General features: G+C 38.2%; 1 protein-coding gene across 1 annotated transcript; it reads right to left on the bottom strand.

Moving 5' to 3' along the window:
* Positions 1-13153: 13153 nt before the first annotated feature.
* Positions 13154-14107, bottom strand: LOC116524970 (olfactory receptor 52R1). The gene has a single exon (XM_032240489.1). It carries the CDS (start codon positions 14099-14101, stop codon positions 13154-13156), a length of 948 nt encoding a protein of 315 aa, XP_032096380.1. The 5' UTR covers positions 14102-14107.
* Between the last annotated feature and the right edge of the window lie 4828 nt (positions 14108-18935).

The raw sequence follows: 18935 nt of genomic DNA on the forward strand, positions 1-18935 counted from the left end.
ACTTTAGCATCAACCAGGAAACTTAAAAAATATGTATACTATTCTTAACACATACCAATTGAATTACCCTTGGATTGTAGGACTTCTGATACAAAGATTGAGAATTCTTAAAATACAAGGGTACTAGGACAGAATTCTAGGTGTTCTTCATCCTGCTTTTTCCAATAGCTACTTGTAATTCTTTGGAAAATTTGATTAACTTCTCTGAGTCTCAGTTTCTTCAGACATAAAATGAAGATTAGGCATACTAACCTCATTTACTGAGCACCTATGTGCCATGAGATTTGGTCCCCTCTAGCTACTGTTAGTAAACAGTGATGTCTTAACTTCATATGTCTAGAAGTTAAGAATCATAAAGGTTAAGGACCCTGTTAAACTTTATGTAGATAGTGAGTATCAGAGGTAAAATTCAAACAGAGATTTGTCTGATGATTTGAACATATTTTCCCAAGTAGAAAATTTTATAGCTAGATCATTTCTGAAAACCATAGGCATAGAAGGTAAAATAAATAACTTATCCTTAAATATTTGTAAGTAATTCTTTTATTGAAGTATACATATATCACAGTATGCAACTTATAAGCAAACCAGTTGAACTTTTACATTGGAATACAACATCCAGAAAAAGAAATGAAAAATTACTAACAGAAGAAACCACCTTTTAAGATCTTTCAACCATTATTCCTTTCTCTTCAAAAGTGATTACTATCCTGACTTCTATCCAAATAGACTAGTTTTGGCTGCTTTTGAATGTTACCTGATTGGATCAGTGCTGTATTTGTACTAACATTATGTCTGAGAAATTCGTCCACAGAGTGTGTATAATTATAGTTGTTTCCTCTTCATTGCCTTATAATATTCCAGGGTATGACTATACCTTACCTTAATTAACTTATCCTTCTGTTGTTGTTGGATATTGTTGTTTCTCCCATTTGTTTTCTATTGTGAATAATTCTTCTATCATTATCATTGTGTTTGGCATTTAAAAACATGTAAAACATATGCATACATTTTCAATGGTTATATGCGAGAGTGAAATTATTGGATAACAGAGTAGGTTTATGTCTGGCTTTAGTAGATATGGCCAAAAAATTTTCCACAGAAATTATACATAGCCATATAAACTCCCACAGTGTATATGACAGTACATGGCAGGTCAAATCAATTCACATCTTTCTCTACAGGTGTTATATGGATGTTCACTGTTACTTCATTAGAGTTTTAATTTTAATACCTTTATGACTAATAGGGTGAAACAACTTTTGGTGTATTTTATGCTGTTTGGATATTCCCTTTTAAGAAATGCCTCTCCAAATCTTTTGCCTATTTTCCATTGAGATGTGCCCTTTTACCTTTGTAATCACTTCATCATTTTGTTGATTTCCATATGGATGTCCAACAGATCTGGTATTTGTTATTAAAATAAACATTCTCTTGTTAATGCATTGTGATATCACTTTTGATATCTATCAAATGCCTGTATGTGGGCTTCTTTCTAGATTTCCTGGTGTGTCACATTTGTCTATGTGTCTTTCCTTGCACCAATACTGCACTGTGTCTCTGTAATGTGCTTTGATGCCTAGTATCATAAGCTCTTCAACTTTATTCCTTTGCAGCAGTACTAGGGCAATTCTAGATACTTCACATTTTAACCTAAATTTTAGAATAACCACTGGAGGAAAACCTGCTAAAATGTTGATTTGGGAATGGATACACACGTCATTTTTGAAAGAACTTACTTGTTTAAAATGTAAAACCTTGTAGTTCATGAACATGATAAATATCTGTATTTATGTGTCTTAATTTCTGATGATTAATAGTTTTTTCTATCAACACTTTTCACATTTGATTCCCAGTTGTATGATTTCTGACGCTATTTTAAATGATATCATTTTAGAAATTTATTTTTCAATTAGTTACTGATTTATAGACATACAATTGATAGTTTAATACTTTTTTGTATCTAGTTATCTTGCTTTATAATACCAACTACTAATAATCATTTATTCATTCATGTCAATTATTGTAGGTAGTGCTATGCCTATTGTTCTTCCTGATTGTGTAAATGCACAGTCATCTCATCTGTGAATAGTTTTAAGTTTAATTTTCTTTTCCTTTACTCTGCTGAGGTATTTTGCTTTTCTTGCCTCATTTAAATTCTTAAGGTCTCAGATACAAAGCTAAGTAGAAGTGGTGATGGTAGGTATCATTATCCTGTCATCAAATGCAGAGGGAATATTTAAAGCATTTCAACATTAAGTGTGATTTTTGAAGAAAATCTTTCTGTCTATTTCTGGTTTACTCAGTTAATATTAATTTAGAGTCATCACTTTTTTCATATGAACAATAAGTTTTTCTCTTCATTTTATTAATGTGGTAAGATATTTTGCATGATTTTTAAATATACTGAGTTTTTGTTTGAAAGTTTTGCCTCTAAGTTAATGAGAATTTTCATTTTAACTTTTCTTGTTTTGTAATGCCCTTTCAAGTTTTGTGGCCTCACAAAGTAAGTTGGGAAGTATTTTTTTCTCACCCACTTTGGAAGTATTTGTACAATTCCTATTTTTTATTTTATTTTTCTATTTCTCCCTATGTTCTTGAAATAATTCACTAGCAAACACCTCTGCAGCTGAATTTTTTTTTGCAGAAAGCTTTTTGAATTAATCTTTGAATGTCTTCCTTACAAGATTTCAGAAGATGTGAAGATGTATGAAAATGCCTGGATGCCCAGGCAGAAGTTTGCTGTAGTGGTGGGACTGTCATGGAGAACCTCTGCTAGGGCAGTGCAGAAGGGAAACATGGGCTTGGAGCCCCCACACAGCGTCCTGACTGGGGCAAGGCCTAGTGGAGCTATGAAAGAGGGCAACCATCCTCCAGACCCCAGAATGATAGATCCAGTGGTAGCTTACCCTATGCTCCTGAAAAAGTCGCAGACACTAAACACCAGCCCATGAAAGCAACCAGGTGGGAGGCTGTACCATGTAAAGCCACAACGGCAGACATACCCCAGACCATGGGAACCCACCTCTTGCATCAGTGTAACCCAGATGGGAGACATGGAGCCAAAGGAGATCATTTTGGAGCTTTACGATTTGACTGCCCTGCTAGATTTTGGACTTGTGTGGGGTCTGTAACCCCTTTATTTTGGCTATTTTTTCCCATTTGGAATGGCTGTATTTACTTAATGCCTGTATCCCCATTGTACCTAGGAAGCAACTAACTTGCTTTTGATTTTACAGGCTCATAGGCAGAAGGAACTTCCCTTGTCTCATATGAGACTTTGGACTGTGGACTTTTGAGTTAATGCTGAAATGAGTTAAGACTTCATGGGACTGTTGGGAAGGCATTGTTGGTTTTGAAATGTGAAGAAGTGAGATTTAGGAGGGGCTGGTATGGAATGATGTGGTTTAGCTTTGTGTTCCCACCCAAATCTCATCTTGTATCTTCCATAATTCCCATGTGTTGTGGGAGGGACCCAGTGAGAGGTATTAAGTTATGGGAGTGGGTCTTTCCTGTACTGTTCTCATGGTAGTGAATAAGTCTCACAAGATCTGATGGTTTGACAAGGGGAAACGTGTTTCTCTTGGTGCTCATTCTCTTTGCCTGCTGCCATCCATGTAAGATATGACTTGCTCTTCCTTGCCTTTCACCATGACTGTGAGGTTTCCCCAGCCACGTGGAACTGTTAAGTCCAATTCAACCTCTTTCTTTTGTAAATTGCCCAGTCTCAGGTATGTCTTTATCAGAAGTGTGAAAATGAATAATACACACCCCAAATTTAGTGGTTTAAAATAGTGACTTTTTATTTCTCACAACTCTGCAGTGCAGGCAAAGCTTGGTAAAGCATAGTTTGCTGCACTCAGGAACAGGATCAATTCGTGTACTTCAAAGCCTAGAGGGTGAAGTTATCGGAAGGCCTCCTCATTTACAATATCTGGCAGCTAATAATGATTGTTGGCTAGCATTTCAGCTGGGGCAGTGGTCAGAACACATACATGTGGGTTTTCCATGACACAGCTTGGTTTCTTCACGTCATGGTGGCTGGTTTCCAAGATGAGTGCTCCAAGTGCACAAGGAATCTGTAGGATTCTCCCTTTGTGATTTTCCTCCACTTGTCTATTCATGCTATGAAAGTAAAGGGTTGGTTTGGATTTCTGTAAAACAGCTACTCACGTCAGACATTTGGCTAAGAAGTCTTGTCAAAGAATAATAGCTTCTGATTTGAATGAGTGACATGTGGGGATGTTGAATATATATAACTGAGGTTGGAGATTTTTTAGTTTCTATGTGGTGATTTTGTTTTGCAAAATTTTAAATCAAGATAAATTTCAGATTGATTGATTTGTTTCTAACGCCTCTTACTGTGCATTTTATTAGAATTAATTCACAAAACGGCTTATTCTCTAATTATTTCTATCTGGAAAATAAAGTGCTTCTGGGGTCTTTGCTACTATATTCTTTAAATAGAAATCTCTAGAAGACGCCAGTAGCAGGTTCCTGACTATATTTCCTATTCTTTGACCAGAATAGAGCTACACATGTTAGGTTATCATATATTTTACCAGTATACAAGTTGACTTCTTAATGGGAAACAATTTTTCCTGAAGATAAAGATTTCCCTTTTAAAGAAGAGGAATTCACACAGAATATGTTTACTTGGTTCAATAAAATATTTATGGAATATATATTATGTAGCAGATGAAGGTTTAAAATGACACTCAAAAATAGAAACATTGCATATATAACAATAAACCTATTAAACATATAAGTAACATTTGATATTTAAATAGATGGATGCATACATATTGAAAATTGTAATACTCAACTATATTTAAGAAGCAATTAATTGTTAAATAGTTCCATTTTAGATTTTGAGGAAAATCTCAGAATATTTATTATGTCAGTAGAGTTTCTCCCACCTGACTCTGAGATTCGATTTTTTGACAGTAGGTCTAGAAATGGGTCTCTCAGTCCCTCTTTGTTCCAGGAGAAGAGATGTAATTACTATTTGGAGAAAGACATAGTCTTGGTAATTGTATGAGATCAAATCAGGCCACAGTTCTCTTCTCCAGAATGAGGGTGGTATGTGAGCAAAGATGAGTAGGAAAGGGCCCAGGTGAGAATGTGGTAAGTCAGTCTGATGGTCTCTCCTTCTACACGCCTTCTTCATTTCCACAAATGATCAGTACACATGTTGCCCCCTGCCATAGGCTCCTAAAGTATCTTCATGAGTTGTGATTCATTTTTCTAGGTTACCCATACCAGTTCAATATGTCTTTATACACACCATGCTTATTATGATGTTCATAGCTTAATAGTTCCTGACATTTAAAAATAAAGGTGCTGAGGTCTTCAAATAATGCATTTCATAACTGGTATACATTCATAGCTTTGTTTATAAACATCTCTTACATTTCTAATTATATCTTAACTGCTATGTTCAAAGTACATTATGCTTCCTGAATAAACCTTATATTTAAAAAACCTAATATTCCAACACCTGGCTTGTTATACCAGTTATTTTCAATCATTTCATCAATTAATAATCATTTCTTAAGCACCTACTATGTTCCAAGCCCTGATAAATCTGAAGGGTGCATAAATAAAAGAGGCACAATTTGTGCTTCCAAAATCTACCACAGTAGGCAAAATAGATTCAAATGCTTGCAATGCAGTCAAGTACAGGTGTTAATAGTTGCGGCTCTGAACAGAAGTGGGACATAATATTCCAACCTAGGCAGCTGGGCTCATTCTTTGAATTAATCCTTTAGATTCCAATAAGACTGCTGATTAACACCTTATCCATGTTGAGACCATTTTTTTTTTTCTTAGTAGAGGACTCCATAACCCATCATTTAAGAGAGTTTACTAACATAGTTGTACCCAGATCTTGGTCTCTGTTCGCTCTCTTGGGTCATTATATTTTTATTACTCTCATGACAAATTGCTCCTGCCACGTTACCTTTACCAGCTTTTGCTCTTATTGTTGTGATTTATTTTGTCTTATTTCTCTAATGAGTTTCTTAAAAGTAGAGTTCTCCATTTATCTATGGCTACAATTCTTAGAAAAATGCAAGATGCAAAACAATGTATAATGAATTGAGTATTTCAAAAAGTTTGGGTTCTAGGATTAGGTCCCCTATGCTTGTATCCTGAGTCCTCCAGTATTGGGTTCCAGGTTGCTTTTGTCTCAGATTTCTGCTGCCCATCAGGAAACACCTCACCCTCAGAGTCCTTCCCAGCTTAGACTTTCCCCTCTGCTATCTGCTTGTTGTTTTTCTAGCAATCATCTTATCCAGTTGTTTAGGTTTTCTTTGGGTTTTTAGAAAAGCATAATGTAGTGGATTCTGAGATTTTATAGCCTGAGTTCAAATCCTGAATTTCACCTACTAGCTGTGTAACTGTTTAAGTAAGTTAATATATGCTTCATGTTCCCGATCTTATCTGTATAGTGGAGATAATAGCAGCAATACTTTACAGAATTGACAAGAGGGTTTAATAAGTTAGTATACTGACAACAATAATAGCAATGTCTATACTTAACAAGTACAAGTGTTTGACTGTTATTATTATTGTTGATTCTTTCATTACATATACCAGAGCATATTGTAATTAACACTTTGTCCATTGACTTGATTGCAAGACTACATACTTCTCAAGAGTAGTCTTCTCAAGGGAAGAGTCATATGTAATTTTCATTGTATCCCTGATGCCCAGATGGCATAAAGTAGGTCTGTAACCAATTTATTATTTTTAATTTTAATGGAATCTTTACTTATAACAAAACACATTTCTAATTCTTTGTTTCTGTGTACAATATCCAGGGAAAAATTGGCCCAATCCAGCATCCTTGTTTATGGAAACGACCACTGTTACACTTGGGATTTATACTCATATCTTTTGTACATCTAGATAATTCTTGGCCAAAAATGTGGGAAGGGATTGACAGATGGCCCCGGGCAATAATTTGCTTTATTCCAGGTGGGAGTCCCATAAGTCAGCTTTCTCTCTCCTACTTAAATTTTCTTGTGTTGCATTATTGTTAAATTGCTTTGGGTCTAATTTGATCTGGACTATAAAACCTTTCTAGTTTATTTTCCTGAGAGTGTAGAAGCAGAACATTAGGTAGCAGAAGACATTGAAAATGACGAAGAGAATGGTAAAAATTGTACTTCCCAAAACATGGCTTCTACTTGGAAAGTGGAGTTAAAAGTCATTAGACAGAGATAATATTTAGATATTCTACTAAGCATGTTGACTTTCTGGCATATTCATTTTGGTTATTAATTATGAGGTTATCAGAGTGTTCTTTGGCTGCTTATAATTGACAGATGTTTTCCACCCCTTGCCCACTTACTCATGTCTAGTTAGTGCTTTCGATTAAATAAGATGAATGAAATAGAAGAATCATTTGACTGAGAATGGAAGTATGAACACACATGCATTCACATGGCTATACTTTGAAAAATATGTGCTCATACTAACACAAACTCGCACTTCACAAAGACAGATACAATCTGAAATAAAACGCAAATAGCAAATAATGATAATTATGGAATTATTTCCTTTGGAGGCAACTTCTCTCTTAAAAGGAAGAATTGTTTTTCAGTCTCAGCTCACTGCAACCTCTGCCTCCTGTGTTCAAATGATTCTTTTGCCTCAGTCTCCCGAGTAGCTGGGATTACAGGCAAGCACCACCATCCCTGGCTAATTTTTGCATTTTTAGTAGAATTGGGTTTCACCATGTTGGCCAGCCTGGTCTCAAACTCCTAACCTCAGGTGATCCGCCTGCCTCGGCCTCCCAAATTGCTGGGATTAGATGCAAGCCACCACACCTGGCCAAAAAAGGAAGTGTTTTTAATGAGCTCAAGTACAATACACCCTACTGCCCTACCTCTAGTCTCTAACAAACTTTTAGCAACATATTCAGGGAAATATATTTTTGACAAACAGTAAGTTTTCTAAGACAAGAACAACAAGGTCACTGCAATGTGTGGTTTGATAATTTTAAGTGATTTTGAGAGTAAAGGCCCTGGTTTGTGGGTTAGGCAGATTTTCTCTGTTGTTCTGAGGAAAGAATGAGAGAAACAATGACCATTTTCACTGTCTTGGGTCAGATTAAGAGAACACACCCTTCTCAACAGAATGCAGTACTTCTCAAGAGCACTTCAGTTATTAGAAAACAAGAAGGCCAGATAGTTAAAAATAAAAAACTGAAAGCAATCCTGCTGTCTTGGCTGAATATGAACTTCTGTTATCACATACATGGTTTACAGTTAGAAGAACAGTAATCCTTTAACTGCCTGAGGTTGGTCATAGGTCTTTAGATGAACACACAGAAAAGGAGTGGGGATTATATGTGTTTTTGTTTATTCATTGTATCAGAATTTACTAGATACTTGCTATGGACAGCCTATCGATAGTTCTTTTATATGTTTTATTTTATTATTGCTCTATAAAATGAGTACGTTGTCTTATCTTGCAGTAAAAACAAGAGACTAAAATTAGAGTGATTATCTCAAGTAAAACAACTAACAAGACTTAAGTAACAGGTTTAAGTTACCTGACTTACTGATAATTAAACCCATGTGCTTCCAATAACCCATTTTCATGAGCTGGTGTGTTTAGAAGCAGTATCTACAATAAGACTATTTGTATTCTTACTTTTACATAAATCATCTTATTTAATTTTATAATCACGCTTTGATGTAACTATAGGCAGCAACATTTCCAGGTATTATAAATAAATTGAGATCACATCTCCCTTTTAATTTCATTGGATATTACCTCTATTTCTTTACTGTGAGAACTCAGTATTATTATTCTTTGGTCAGAATAAGAGAACACACACTCCTCAGCAGGATGCACTACTTCTCAATAGCACTTGGAAATTTTCTCATTAGAAAATGAGAAAATCAGTCTCGGGTGCAATTCTCCTTGAGGAATACAGAAGCAACCAAACCCTTCAACATTTCTATTTTTTCATATTAACTAAAACTTACAGCTTTTACAAATTGATGAAAAATGACATACTTATGAATGAATAATTCAATTAATTTTGTCTGCTTTAATTAATATAAATGAAGAGTCAAGGCAGTCTTAGGAAAATCCAGAAGGTAGGATTATTTCAATCATTTTTCTAAGATATTCTGTGCCTGTGTGGAATCATGATAAATTAGACAACATTTTAAAAACAGCACAGGAATAAGAAACCATTAAATTTTTCATATTATAGATTCCTGGATTCTTGCTCTCAAGGGTTTATACCCCAAGAATTACTCACATAGATTATTTCATGAAATTTTCCTTAAATAAAATTTGTAGCAGATTGGGATGAATTTGGCTATTTATATGTCTTTGGTTGTTGCCCAACAGAAAAAAAGAAAATTGAGTTGGTGTTTCTATGACAAAACATTTTTCCACAAAATCTCTGTACCATACTTTCTTGGATATGTTTAGTTTTTACCCCATGGGTGATGGTATCAAACATGGAAGGCATCAGTGGGTAGAGAATGAACAAGGAGATGGTAATCACTGTGAGTATATGGTAGCAAAAGCAATAAAAGAGAAAGGAATAGAACACTGAGACATGCAGGAACAGGGTGACACAAATGTGAAAGGCAGATATGCTAAATACCTTGGGCAGAGACTCTCTGCAGGTAGCTACAGCACAGCCTGCGATGTATGACATCTGTGGTTGTCATGGCAAATATCTCAAATCCAACCACAGAAACGGCCGTAAGAGACCATAGGTATGGACCATTGATATGATGTCTGCACATACCAGATTCAGCATGACCTCTTGCTCATCATAGGTCTCGGGGAAGATCTAGTTGAGGCAGAAGGATATCTAGGAGAACATGAAGCAAAAGGGCTCGCTTGCAGTATACTCTGTGTCAGTGTGAGAAACATACTCACCTGTTCAAACCCAAAGAATAGACTCAAATACTGAGAACAGCAGAAGGGAGACTTTTAATGGTGGTCTTGCAAGATTGGGTCTCTGGTGAGCCGGCACACCTGGTACAGTTACCGCAAGAAATTTATCCCCTAGTGTGCAAGTTCCTCCCTCATTTACTCATAGGCTGGGTATCATGAGGTTACAATCTTCCCAGACATTGCCTAAGTGTCTTTTCTTGGTTTTATTGGTTGTTGGGTTGGGGCTTTAGGTATTTTCTTTAGGGTCTTCTTAACTGCATTTTGTTGTAGCCATAATGCATTGCAATCATAGTCAGCTCAGGGACTCTTTAGTTATTTTGACCTATGATCCAGGCAGTTAGGCAACTTGTTAGGAATAGAAAAGGTGAGCTATTCTGCAAGCTAGTAAACTCTCTTTCTAAGCTAAACCCTTTGGTTCACGTGAGAATAACTAAGCGGCCCCAGCAAGCAGGTACTGGCTATTAAAGCAGAGGCTCAGAGTGTCCTCCTCTTCTGTAGTTTGCGGGCCCAGGCATATTCCACGCACTTTGTCTTGAAAATGGACCACCATATATGTTATTTTCTACATCATCACAACTGCTCTTGGCTTGAACAGTCAGCACCCTGCAAAATGGCAGGGTGGGGTGGAAAGCAAATGAACCACATCTAGTGTCCAGATGGGAGCATCTTATGACCACCTCTGACTACATGGGAGAGAGTATGGATGAATCAGACCTAGCATGGTTGAGGCAACTATAGAAGTTGAATTTATGGGCTTAGAATCAATAAAAGGATAATGTCTGATGTTATGTAAGACCACCTCACTCACGAAAGTTAGAAGCATCAGAAAGAAATATATGGGTTCATAGAAGTAGTTAGTAAAGGTCACATCAAAGAAGGACAATATTAATTATAGCAGCCACAACAACAGCTGATAAAGCACAAGAAACAGATGCAGAATTGGGAATTCTGCCACCATGGAAAGACACAAGAAGCAGGTGAGTGTTGTGTGGTGTGGGGGCTTTAGACCCCAATGGTGGCATCAGAGGATGACTGATTCCTTAATATTTGGGGAAGGGGGAGGAATCTATCCTCTGAAGAGATCAAACAATTAATAAACACATATTATTTCAGAGAAGGTTGGGAATTATGAGAGCTAAATGTTTAGAAAATTGTCTGAACAGGAAACCACTTATCATATGTAAATCAACACACATTTTTTTAACTAAATTAAAACAAACAAAATTGGGCTGCATCCAGTTTCAGCTAATGGTAATATTTATCAACCACAAGCCCAAATTTATAGAATGAAAAATAAGCATTTCAAAGGTTAAATGTCCAAATGGAAATGAGTCACATTAAATGCTACATTACACATTAAGCATAAGAACCCTTGTCCTTTGTTTCCACATAAAAGTCAATTGCATCTAAAAAAATTACCTTATTATGCCTGTGGGCAGGTCTGAACTTTCTATTTTATGCACATGAAATTAAATGATATTGGAAAAATCAAGAAGATGGTGGGAGAGGAGGAAGGGGGCAGGGAGAGAGAAATGAAAGAGAAAGAGAGAGAGAAACATGAGAGAGTGAGAGAGAAAGAGAGAGAGGGAGCTAACAGCCACATTCTTTTTATATTGTTTTCATTTCTTTATAGTATCTTAAATATGGTTTTCATGATTTTGCTTCCTTGACCTGGGGCCAGTAGTACATGTCACAGTTTCCTTTTTTTTTTTTTTTTTTAGAGCCCATTATTTTTTCCTGAGAATGTCAACAGGACAAGTCACCACTCTGAGTTTGCCCAGGATTCCTTGGTTAAAACACAGGTGGGGGATGGCTATGCTACGTAAGCTACAACCGCAGTTCCTGGGAAAGGAAGAGTCTGTTGCTCCGCAGCATCACTTGTCTCAGAAACAACTTGGCTATTTCTTCTAGTACTCTTATGACTCATTGTCTTTGCCAGTGCTGATTCCCCTGCTTTAAATTTCCTTTTCATGTTTGTCAATCTAACAAATTAAAGCTTTTCAATTTACAACACAGAATGAACATGATCTCTTTAGGGATATAGTTTCTGATCATTTCCTCATTTAGAATTGCCTTTCCTCATTTGTATCTGTTCATGAAGCCAATGTATTACTTAAAGTATGTGTATTGCATTTCTGTTTTTTTTTTTTTTTTCAAGTCTATCTTTCCTGACTACATTGTAAGGACTGAGTTTAATGGTTAGACTCTGTCTTCACCTTACCCAACATAGCAGAATTCTGGATGTTTCAGGTCACTGATCAATAAATCTTTTCCATCAGTGCCTCTTCCAAGAAGGAACTCACTCATCACCAAGGAGATATGGCTAAACCATTCACTATCATGGGATCTGCCTCTGTGAACCAATTACCTCTCACCAGGCCCCACCTCTAATGTTAGGGATCACATTTCAACATGAGATTTGGAGGGTACAAACATCCAAAATGTATCATTATGCTCCTGGCACTTCAAATTTTATGTCCTTCTCACATTGTGAAACACAATCATCCCTTACCAATAGTCCCCCAAAGTCTTAACTTATACCAGCAAAAAGTCCAAAGTCCTAAGTCTCATCTGAGACTCATCTCCTTCCACACATGAGCCTATAAAATCAAAACAAGTTATTTTCTTCCAAGATACAATGGTGGTATAGGCATTGCTTAAATATTCTCAATCCAAAAGGGAGAAATTGTCTAAAAGAAAGGGGCAATAAGCCTCACACAGTTCTGAAATTCAGCAGGCAGACATTAAACCTTAAAATAATCTCCCTTTACTCCATGTCCTTCATTTAGGGCATACTGGGCAACAAGTGGGCTCCTTGGGAGCTTGGGAAGCTCCACTTCTGTAGCTTTGCAGGCTGCAGTCCCTGTGACTGCTCTCATATTTTTATTGATAGTGTAAAAACAACTTACTTTAATCATCTGTGGGAGATGACATTCTTTTAAAATATTCACTGATTTATTAGGCAAAGTTACTTTTATTGTTTCCTTGTGATGGCGAATGTGTGGTCAACAAAGTTGTTCTTATCCATCACATCTCTCAGGTATCTCTTTTTCTATGTACTCTGAAAAATGTTGCTCTTGCTTCTGGGGGTTGCTTACCTCTGAGCCAGCTATTTACAGAGCTGACTTAGTGATAATAAATAATTGCCTGTCAAATGTTTATTAATGTCCCCAGATTAGTGGGCAGTGTAAGTAATGCGGATACTCTGATCCTTCACTCAGAGGTCTTTTCCACAACATCCTTGGGTAACTCTGTCCCGGATCTGTTTGGTTCTAACCCCATAGATGATGGGGTTGAGCATGGGAGGTACCAGTAGATAGAGATTAGCAAACAAGATGTGTACCACTTGGGGCACATGATGACCAAAGCGGTGAGTGAGGAAGGAAAAAAGCGCTGGTATATAAAGCGCCAAGATGACACAGATATGGGAGGCACATGTGCCAAAAGCTTTGAGGCGAGCTTCACCTGAGGGCAACTGAAGCACAGCTCTTAAAATCATCACATATGATGTACTGATGACAATCATATCTAAGCCACTCACAGAGAAGGCCACAAAGAGCCCATACCCACGATTTATGCTTGTATCAGCACACACCAACTTCAGCACAGCCATGTGCTCACAGTATGACTGGGGAATGACTTGGTGTTGGCAGAAGGGCATCCTAGACACCATGAGGCAGAAGGGGCTCACCCATAGCAGCCCTCTCAGCAACACAACAGCCCCCAGTCTGGTCACAACTGATGGGGTCAGGATGCTAGAGTGTTGGAGTGGGAAGCAGATAGCCACGTAGCGGTCCAGGGCCATAGCCATGAGTACCCCAGACTCCACAGAAGAAAAGGCATGGATGAAGAACACCTGGATGAGGCAGGCATGGTATTCAATCTCATGAGCATGAAACCAGAATATGGCCAACATCTTAGGTTGGGTGGAGGAGGAGAGGACCAGGTCAGTGATGGTCAGCATGGCCAGAAAGAGGTACATGGGCTCATGCAGGGTGTGGTCAATTCGAATTACATGGAGGAGAGTGATATTTCCAATGATGGCCACAGCATACATGGCACAGAATGGAAAGGCAATCCAGAACTGGAAACTCTCCAAGCCTGGGATTCCAAGCAGGATGAAGAATGCGGGATGAGAAGAGCTGTTCCCTGAAGCCAGCACCATGAGCTGGTTAATATGTTCTCCGTTGGGAAAGTGATCTACTTTCTGCAGACAATAACAATCCAAGCAAGTGTTATTATTGCATAATATAAGGGTTTTGAATGGGACTATTGAATACCAGGGTGATTGGGTTTAATTATAAAGTGGAATAATTTCAACTGTTTTAATAAAGAATATGCTGCAACATTACATGATATTACTCTTTGTTCTTTTTTGTACTTACTTATGCCATTCCAAATGGGGTAGAACACACTAGCTGCAAGTGTAATTGTTTTTTAAGAGTCAATATTTTTCTTGGCCAGGCATGGTGGCTCACACCTATAATCCTAGCACTTTGGAAGGCCAAGACAGGCAGGTTGCTTGAGGTCAGGAGTTCGAGACCAGCCTGGCTGACATGGTGAAATCTTGTCTCTAGTAAAAATACAAAACAAAACAAAAAACAAAACAAACCCATTAGGTGGGTGCGGTGGTGCATGCTTGTAGTCCCAGCTACTCAGGAGGCTGAGGCAGGAGAATCACTTGAAGCCAGGAGTTGGATGTTGCAGCGAGCCAAGATCATGCCACTGCACTCCAGGTTGGGTGACAGAGCAAGACTCTGTCTCAAAAAAAAAAAAAAAAAAATCAATATTTTTCTTGAAAGTAGTATCTGCTAAGGTAAAACCATCATGACAAGTAATATTATAGTAATTCTTGCCCTTCAATTCTATAGAACTAATGACTGATTAGTTTAAACTTTTCCACACATTCTTTTTATTATCCCTCTGGTGAGCCACTTGGCCAACTTCTCAGAGTAGGAAGTCAGTAGAGTTTGTAAGCCTATAGCAACTTATGTATTGCTTTGAAGTTAGCTTTGAATCTAGGTCAGTTACCACAAGGGCTTGAGTGGGAAGTTAACCTACTGACCAATTGCACATTTGTAATTTAATATTATATTTAGTGTAGGTTCCTCCTAGATAAGAGGTTAGCAAATTTTTTCTCTTTAAAAAGTATGATCACAAAAACCTGAGAAATTGTGGGCTGTACTGTGTTTGTTGCAGTAAATTCAATCATTGTAGTGTGAAAGCAACCATAGTCAATACATAAATGTGTGAGTGTGGTGTGTTCCAGTAAACCTTTGTTTACAAAAACAGGCTGCAAACAGATGTTGGTTTCCAGGCTATAGTTTGCCAACCTCTGCCCTAGAAGATGAATTTTTCATGAAGTCAGCAGTGAACCCTACACTATCCCTAGCATCTCTATGCTTGGTGCAGAGTAAAAGTTTAATAAAAGATTCCTGATGAAACCAGCAAATAAATGCCATTATGCAATGGCAGCAGTCGCATTAACTGATTAACAATATCCTAAATATCCAGTTAGAATCCTATTGACTCTACCTTGAGGCCAGGCCTGCAAGACGTTAATGTCTATTTCTTCTACTAGAGGTTGCCCTGCTAGGTGGATACTGTGTGGGCCCCACTGTCTGTCTCTGTAGGTCTTACCTGAGTTTATTCCATTCTTGGAGTTTTTTGGTGATCACTATCGATCTCAGAATCGATGGCACAAAGCTCATTCTGTTCTTACCTGACACTTTTTCACTAAACTCAGTTGTCTGTGCTTTGTTTGAAAGCTTCAGTTCTTACTGCCTTCACAAGGGAAACACCTGGGCAAGAAAAGTAATGGAGGCAGTAAACCACCATGGCATGTGCATACCTATGTAACAATCCTGCAAGATCTGCACGTATACCCCAGAACTTAAAGTAAAATAAAAAATAAACAAATAAAAAAGAAACATAAGCATTCAAATTCCCATTGACAAATCACCTCTTGGAACTAACATGTCTCATTCACTAGAAAAAAATTATTCTTAAAAATAATTTCTTGAAGATCCCCCAAAGACCTTGTCTTTTTCTAATTTTCTCAAGATTTATAACAGACTGGGAGAAATAGGGCTCAGACTTTATAAGTCTAGATCTAAACTGGAATCTTGACCATCATGCTGCAGAATAAGATATAGGTTTGCTCAAAACAAATACTTTTATGTAGAGTACAGTAAAAATTCAAAACCACCTATATCTGGGGTCCAGGAGCTCTACCTGTCCCCTTTTGCCTGTCCCAAACTTCCCAAACTGTTTTGTATATTCTGTTTGAGCTGAAGTCTTTCTATCTGCCTCTTGCCCCTGTATATCACCCTCAAACTGTGGGGGGGAACAGTTCCCAGGTTCAGGGGTACCTTGAAAAGCATACCCAGACCAACATCATTGCTGTGTTAGGCAGTATAAGAGGTGCTGGCCAAAAGTACAATTTCTCAAAGTGTATAAACTGTTATATATCCCAGAGCTTAAAGTAAAATTATAAAATAAATAAACAAACAATTGTTATTTTTGGAGTCGTAGCAGTATAGACTTTAAAATTTTTATTTTCTTTTTCTTTTATTTTTGAAACAGGCTTTCACTCTGTTGCCCAGGCTGGAGTGCAGTGTGATCACAGCTCACTCTAGCCTTGGACTTCTGGGTCACTCTCCGACCCTAACCTTACAGGTAGCTGGAACTATAGATGCGCACTACTTCACCCGGCAAAGTTTTTGTATTTTTAATAAAGACAGCGTTGCACCACATTACACAAGCTTGTCTCAAACTCCTGGGCTCAAGTGATCAGCCAGGCTTAGCCTCCCAAAGTGCTGGAATTAAAGACATATGCTGCTACGCCCAGCCCAAATTGTATTGTTTCTAACTTACACAAAACCTCTGCATCCTCCTATAACAATGAGAAAACAGAATTCAGACTAGTTACATGATCTGCCCATCATTATACAGCAAATAAGTGTTCAGGTTTGCCACTTTGCAGCCAGTGCTCTTGTTGGTACCCATGTGGTCTGTGCTTAATAACGATTCAGACTCCTTCTCATGTTGGGGAAAGCAGAGTTTGCTGTCCTAACGTGACTAAGATGAATATGAAGGCAGTGTGCACAACTGCATGCTGAATTAGAGGAAGATCTGTATTTGGACCCAGGACCCCTGCTGCCTCACTGGGCTGAGTCTCTAGCACAGTCTCCAGCTTGGCCTCCTGGTGTCCCTGGGTATGTGCTGCTTTCTCTGGGAGGACATCTTTAATGTCTTCTGCCCATGACCCTTAATGGAGACCTCTCCTGTTTTACACCCTCCTTAGGAAGTGGTGAGTTTCTCCCCAGCCGTGTTTCAGCTACCTGTATTTTATATACCCTTTACAAACCAGTTTCTGTCTTCCCATTCACTCTTACTTCAGACTCCCCAGCAGCCTTTTCAGAGGGCAGAGCTTCCCCATGAAGTGATGTCTCTCAGCCTTCCTCCTTCCATTCTCTTGCTCTGCTTTTCTGTTATCAGATTTTCTTTCTTTGGTGGACACTGGTGGAGCAGGGCTGCCCTGGTACCCAAGACTGAATTGAGAGAAGATAACTGTTGGCAGGTGCCTCCCTTTCCTCTCTCCATTTTACTCTGCTGACCCATGAAATCTAGTGCCTTCACTGTCAGTGGTTCCCTTACCTTTCTTTTCTCACAGACTTATGAACGTAACACAGGCAGACTTAATGCTTCAAGTCATATGGAGTGGAGGATATGGAATTACCAATCCTTAGCCATTTTTGTCCAGTATGTGAGGTTTCAACATAGCAAGCACAGGTTGTCAGCTTGCTGCTGTGTTGAGAAATGGAATGTGCATTCTTTAGAAGGTAGGAAAAGAAAGAACTATATAATTTCTCTGCTTCCCTAGTACTTCTTCCTTCCCAACACTGCTATTAAATCTTCCTCCTCAACACGCTAGGATTCTTATGAACATACTACATACTGAAAGTTGATATGAAATCATATTATTTTCAAAGACTATAAGTAGGGGCATGACATGTTTAACTTCAAATTTAATTTTTCTGTTTCCTAAAATAAAATCTAACTTGCAAAAGCTCCGTGTAGTGTTTTGCTATATAAATGTAGTTACAAGAACTATATTATCACACTGAGTGGAGCTCAATTTTCACCTGTCAGACTGGGTTTGATTCCAACTATAATACTCACTAACTCTGTTGGATTTTGATGACCTCACCCATTACATGAGAATAGTTAAGTTCATCCGTCAGCTGTGCTACTCAAGTCAGTGAGGGAATAAAGGATAAAAACAACTGAGAGATTTTGCCAAGGAATAGCCTCCAGGAAGCTGTTTTTTCACTTTGAGGTATCTGAACCTAAGGCATAGGGCAATAATGCTGGAGCAGTGTGGGGTTCGGAGCCGCCTCTTTCATGGAAGGGTTGTGCGTAGAGGCAGCATTCCTACCTTTCTCAGGTCTCCCTGGAGGACGCCGTGGGAGCACTGAGTCTTCTCCCTTTCTTAGGATGAAGATCAGTGGTCTTGGATCTTTAGACCTGAAGCTCCCAGTGAGTTAGGCTATTGCATTGGCTTTCCTGCTTCTTGGAGCTCTATGACTCCTAATGCTTTCTATGACAGGCAGAGGTGCCTGAGGTACAGGTAATCACTCACGCTGACCTCTACTCTGTCTAACCAAGCATGGCATGGCCAGAAGCAGTTCTAATGAGCTGCTGAAATTCAGCCTTTGGCAGAGACCTCAGATCAGGCGTATTTAAAGGACTCTGTCTGGATATTTTCAACCTTTAAGTATTAATTTTCTCACTCCCCCAAGCTCCAGTGCCTCATATGCACACTGGCTTCCTCTGAGACTGGAGACTAAAGCTGGAAGCATTAACCCATCCCTTTCCTCTCTCCTCTGCACAGAAATGGGAGGTCAGGGGATTTGAATGGTTGTGCAAAAAGGTGTGTTGTTGAGATTACATGAATGCGATCTTATCCGTATGCATGTGTTTTTTTTTTTTTTTTT

This window comes from Sapajus apella, unplaced genomic scaffold (genome assembly GCF_009761245.1).
Source record: "Sapajus apella isolate SASKATOON/1434 unplaced genomic scaffold, GSC_monkey_1.0 scaffold47, whole genome shotgun sequence".
Classification (NCBI taxonomy): Eukaryota; Metazoa; Chordata; class Mammalia; order Primates; family Cebidae; genus Sapajus; species Sapajus apella.

Bases quoted from the DNA above. Each gene is read 5' to 3' on its own strand.
- LOC116524970 (XM_032240489.1), bottom strand. From the start codon at position 14,101: ATGGTGCTGGCTTCAGGGAACAGCTCTTCTCATCCCGCATTCTTCATC.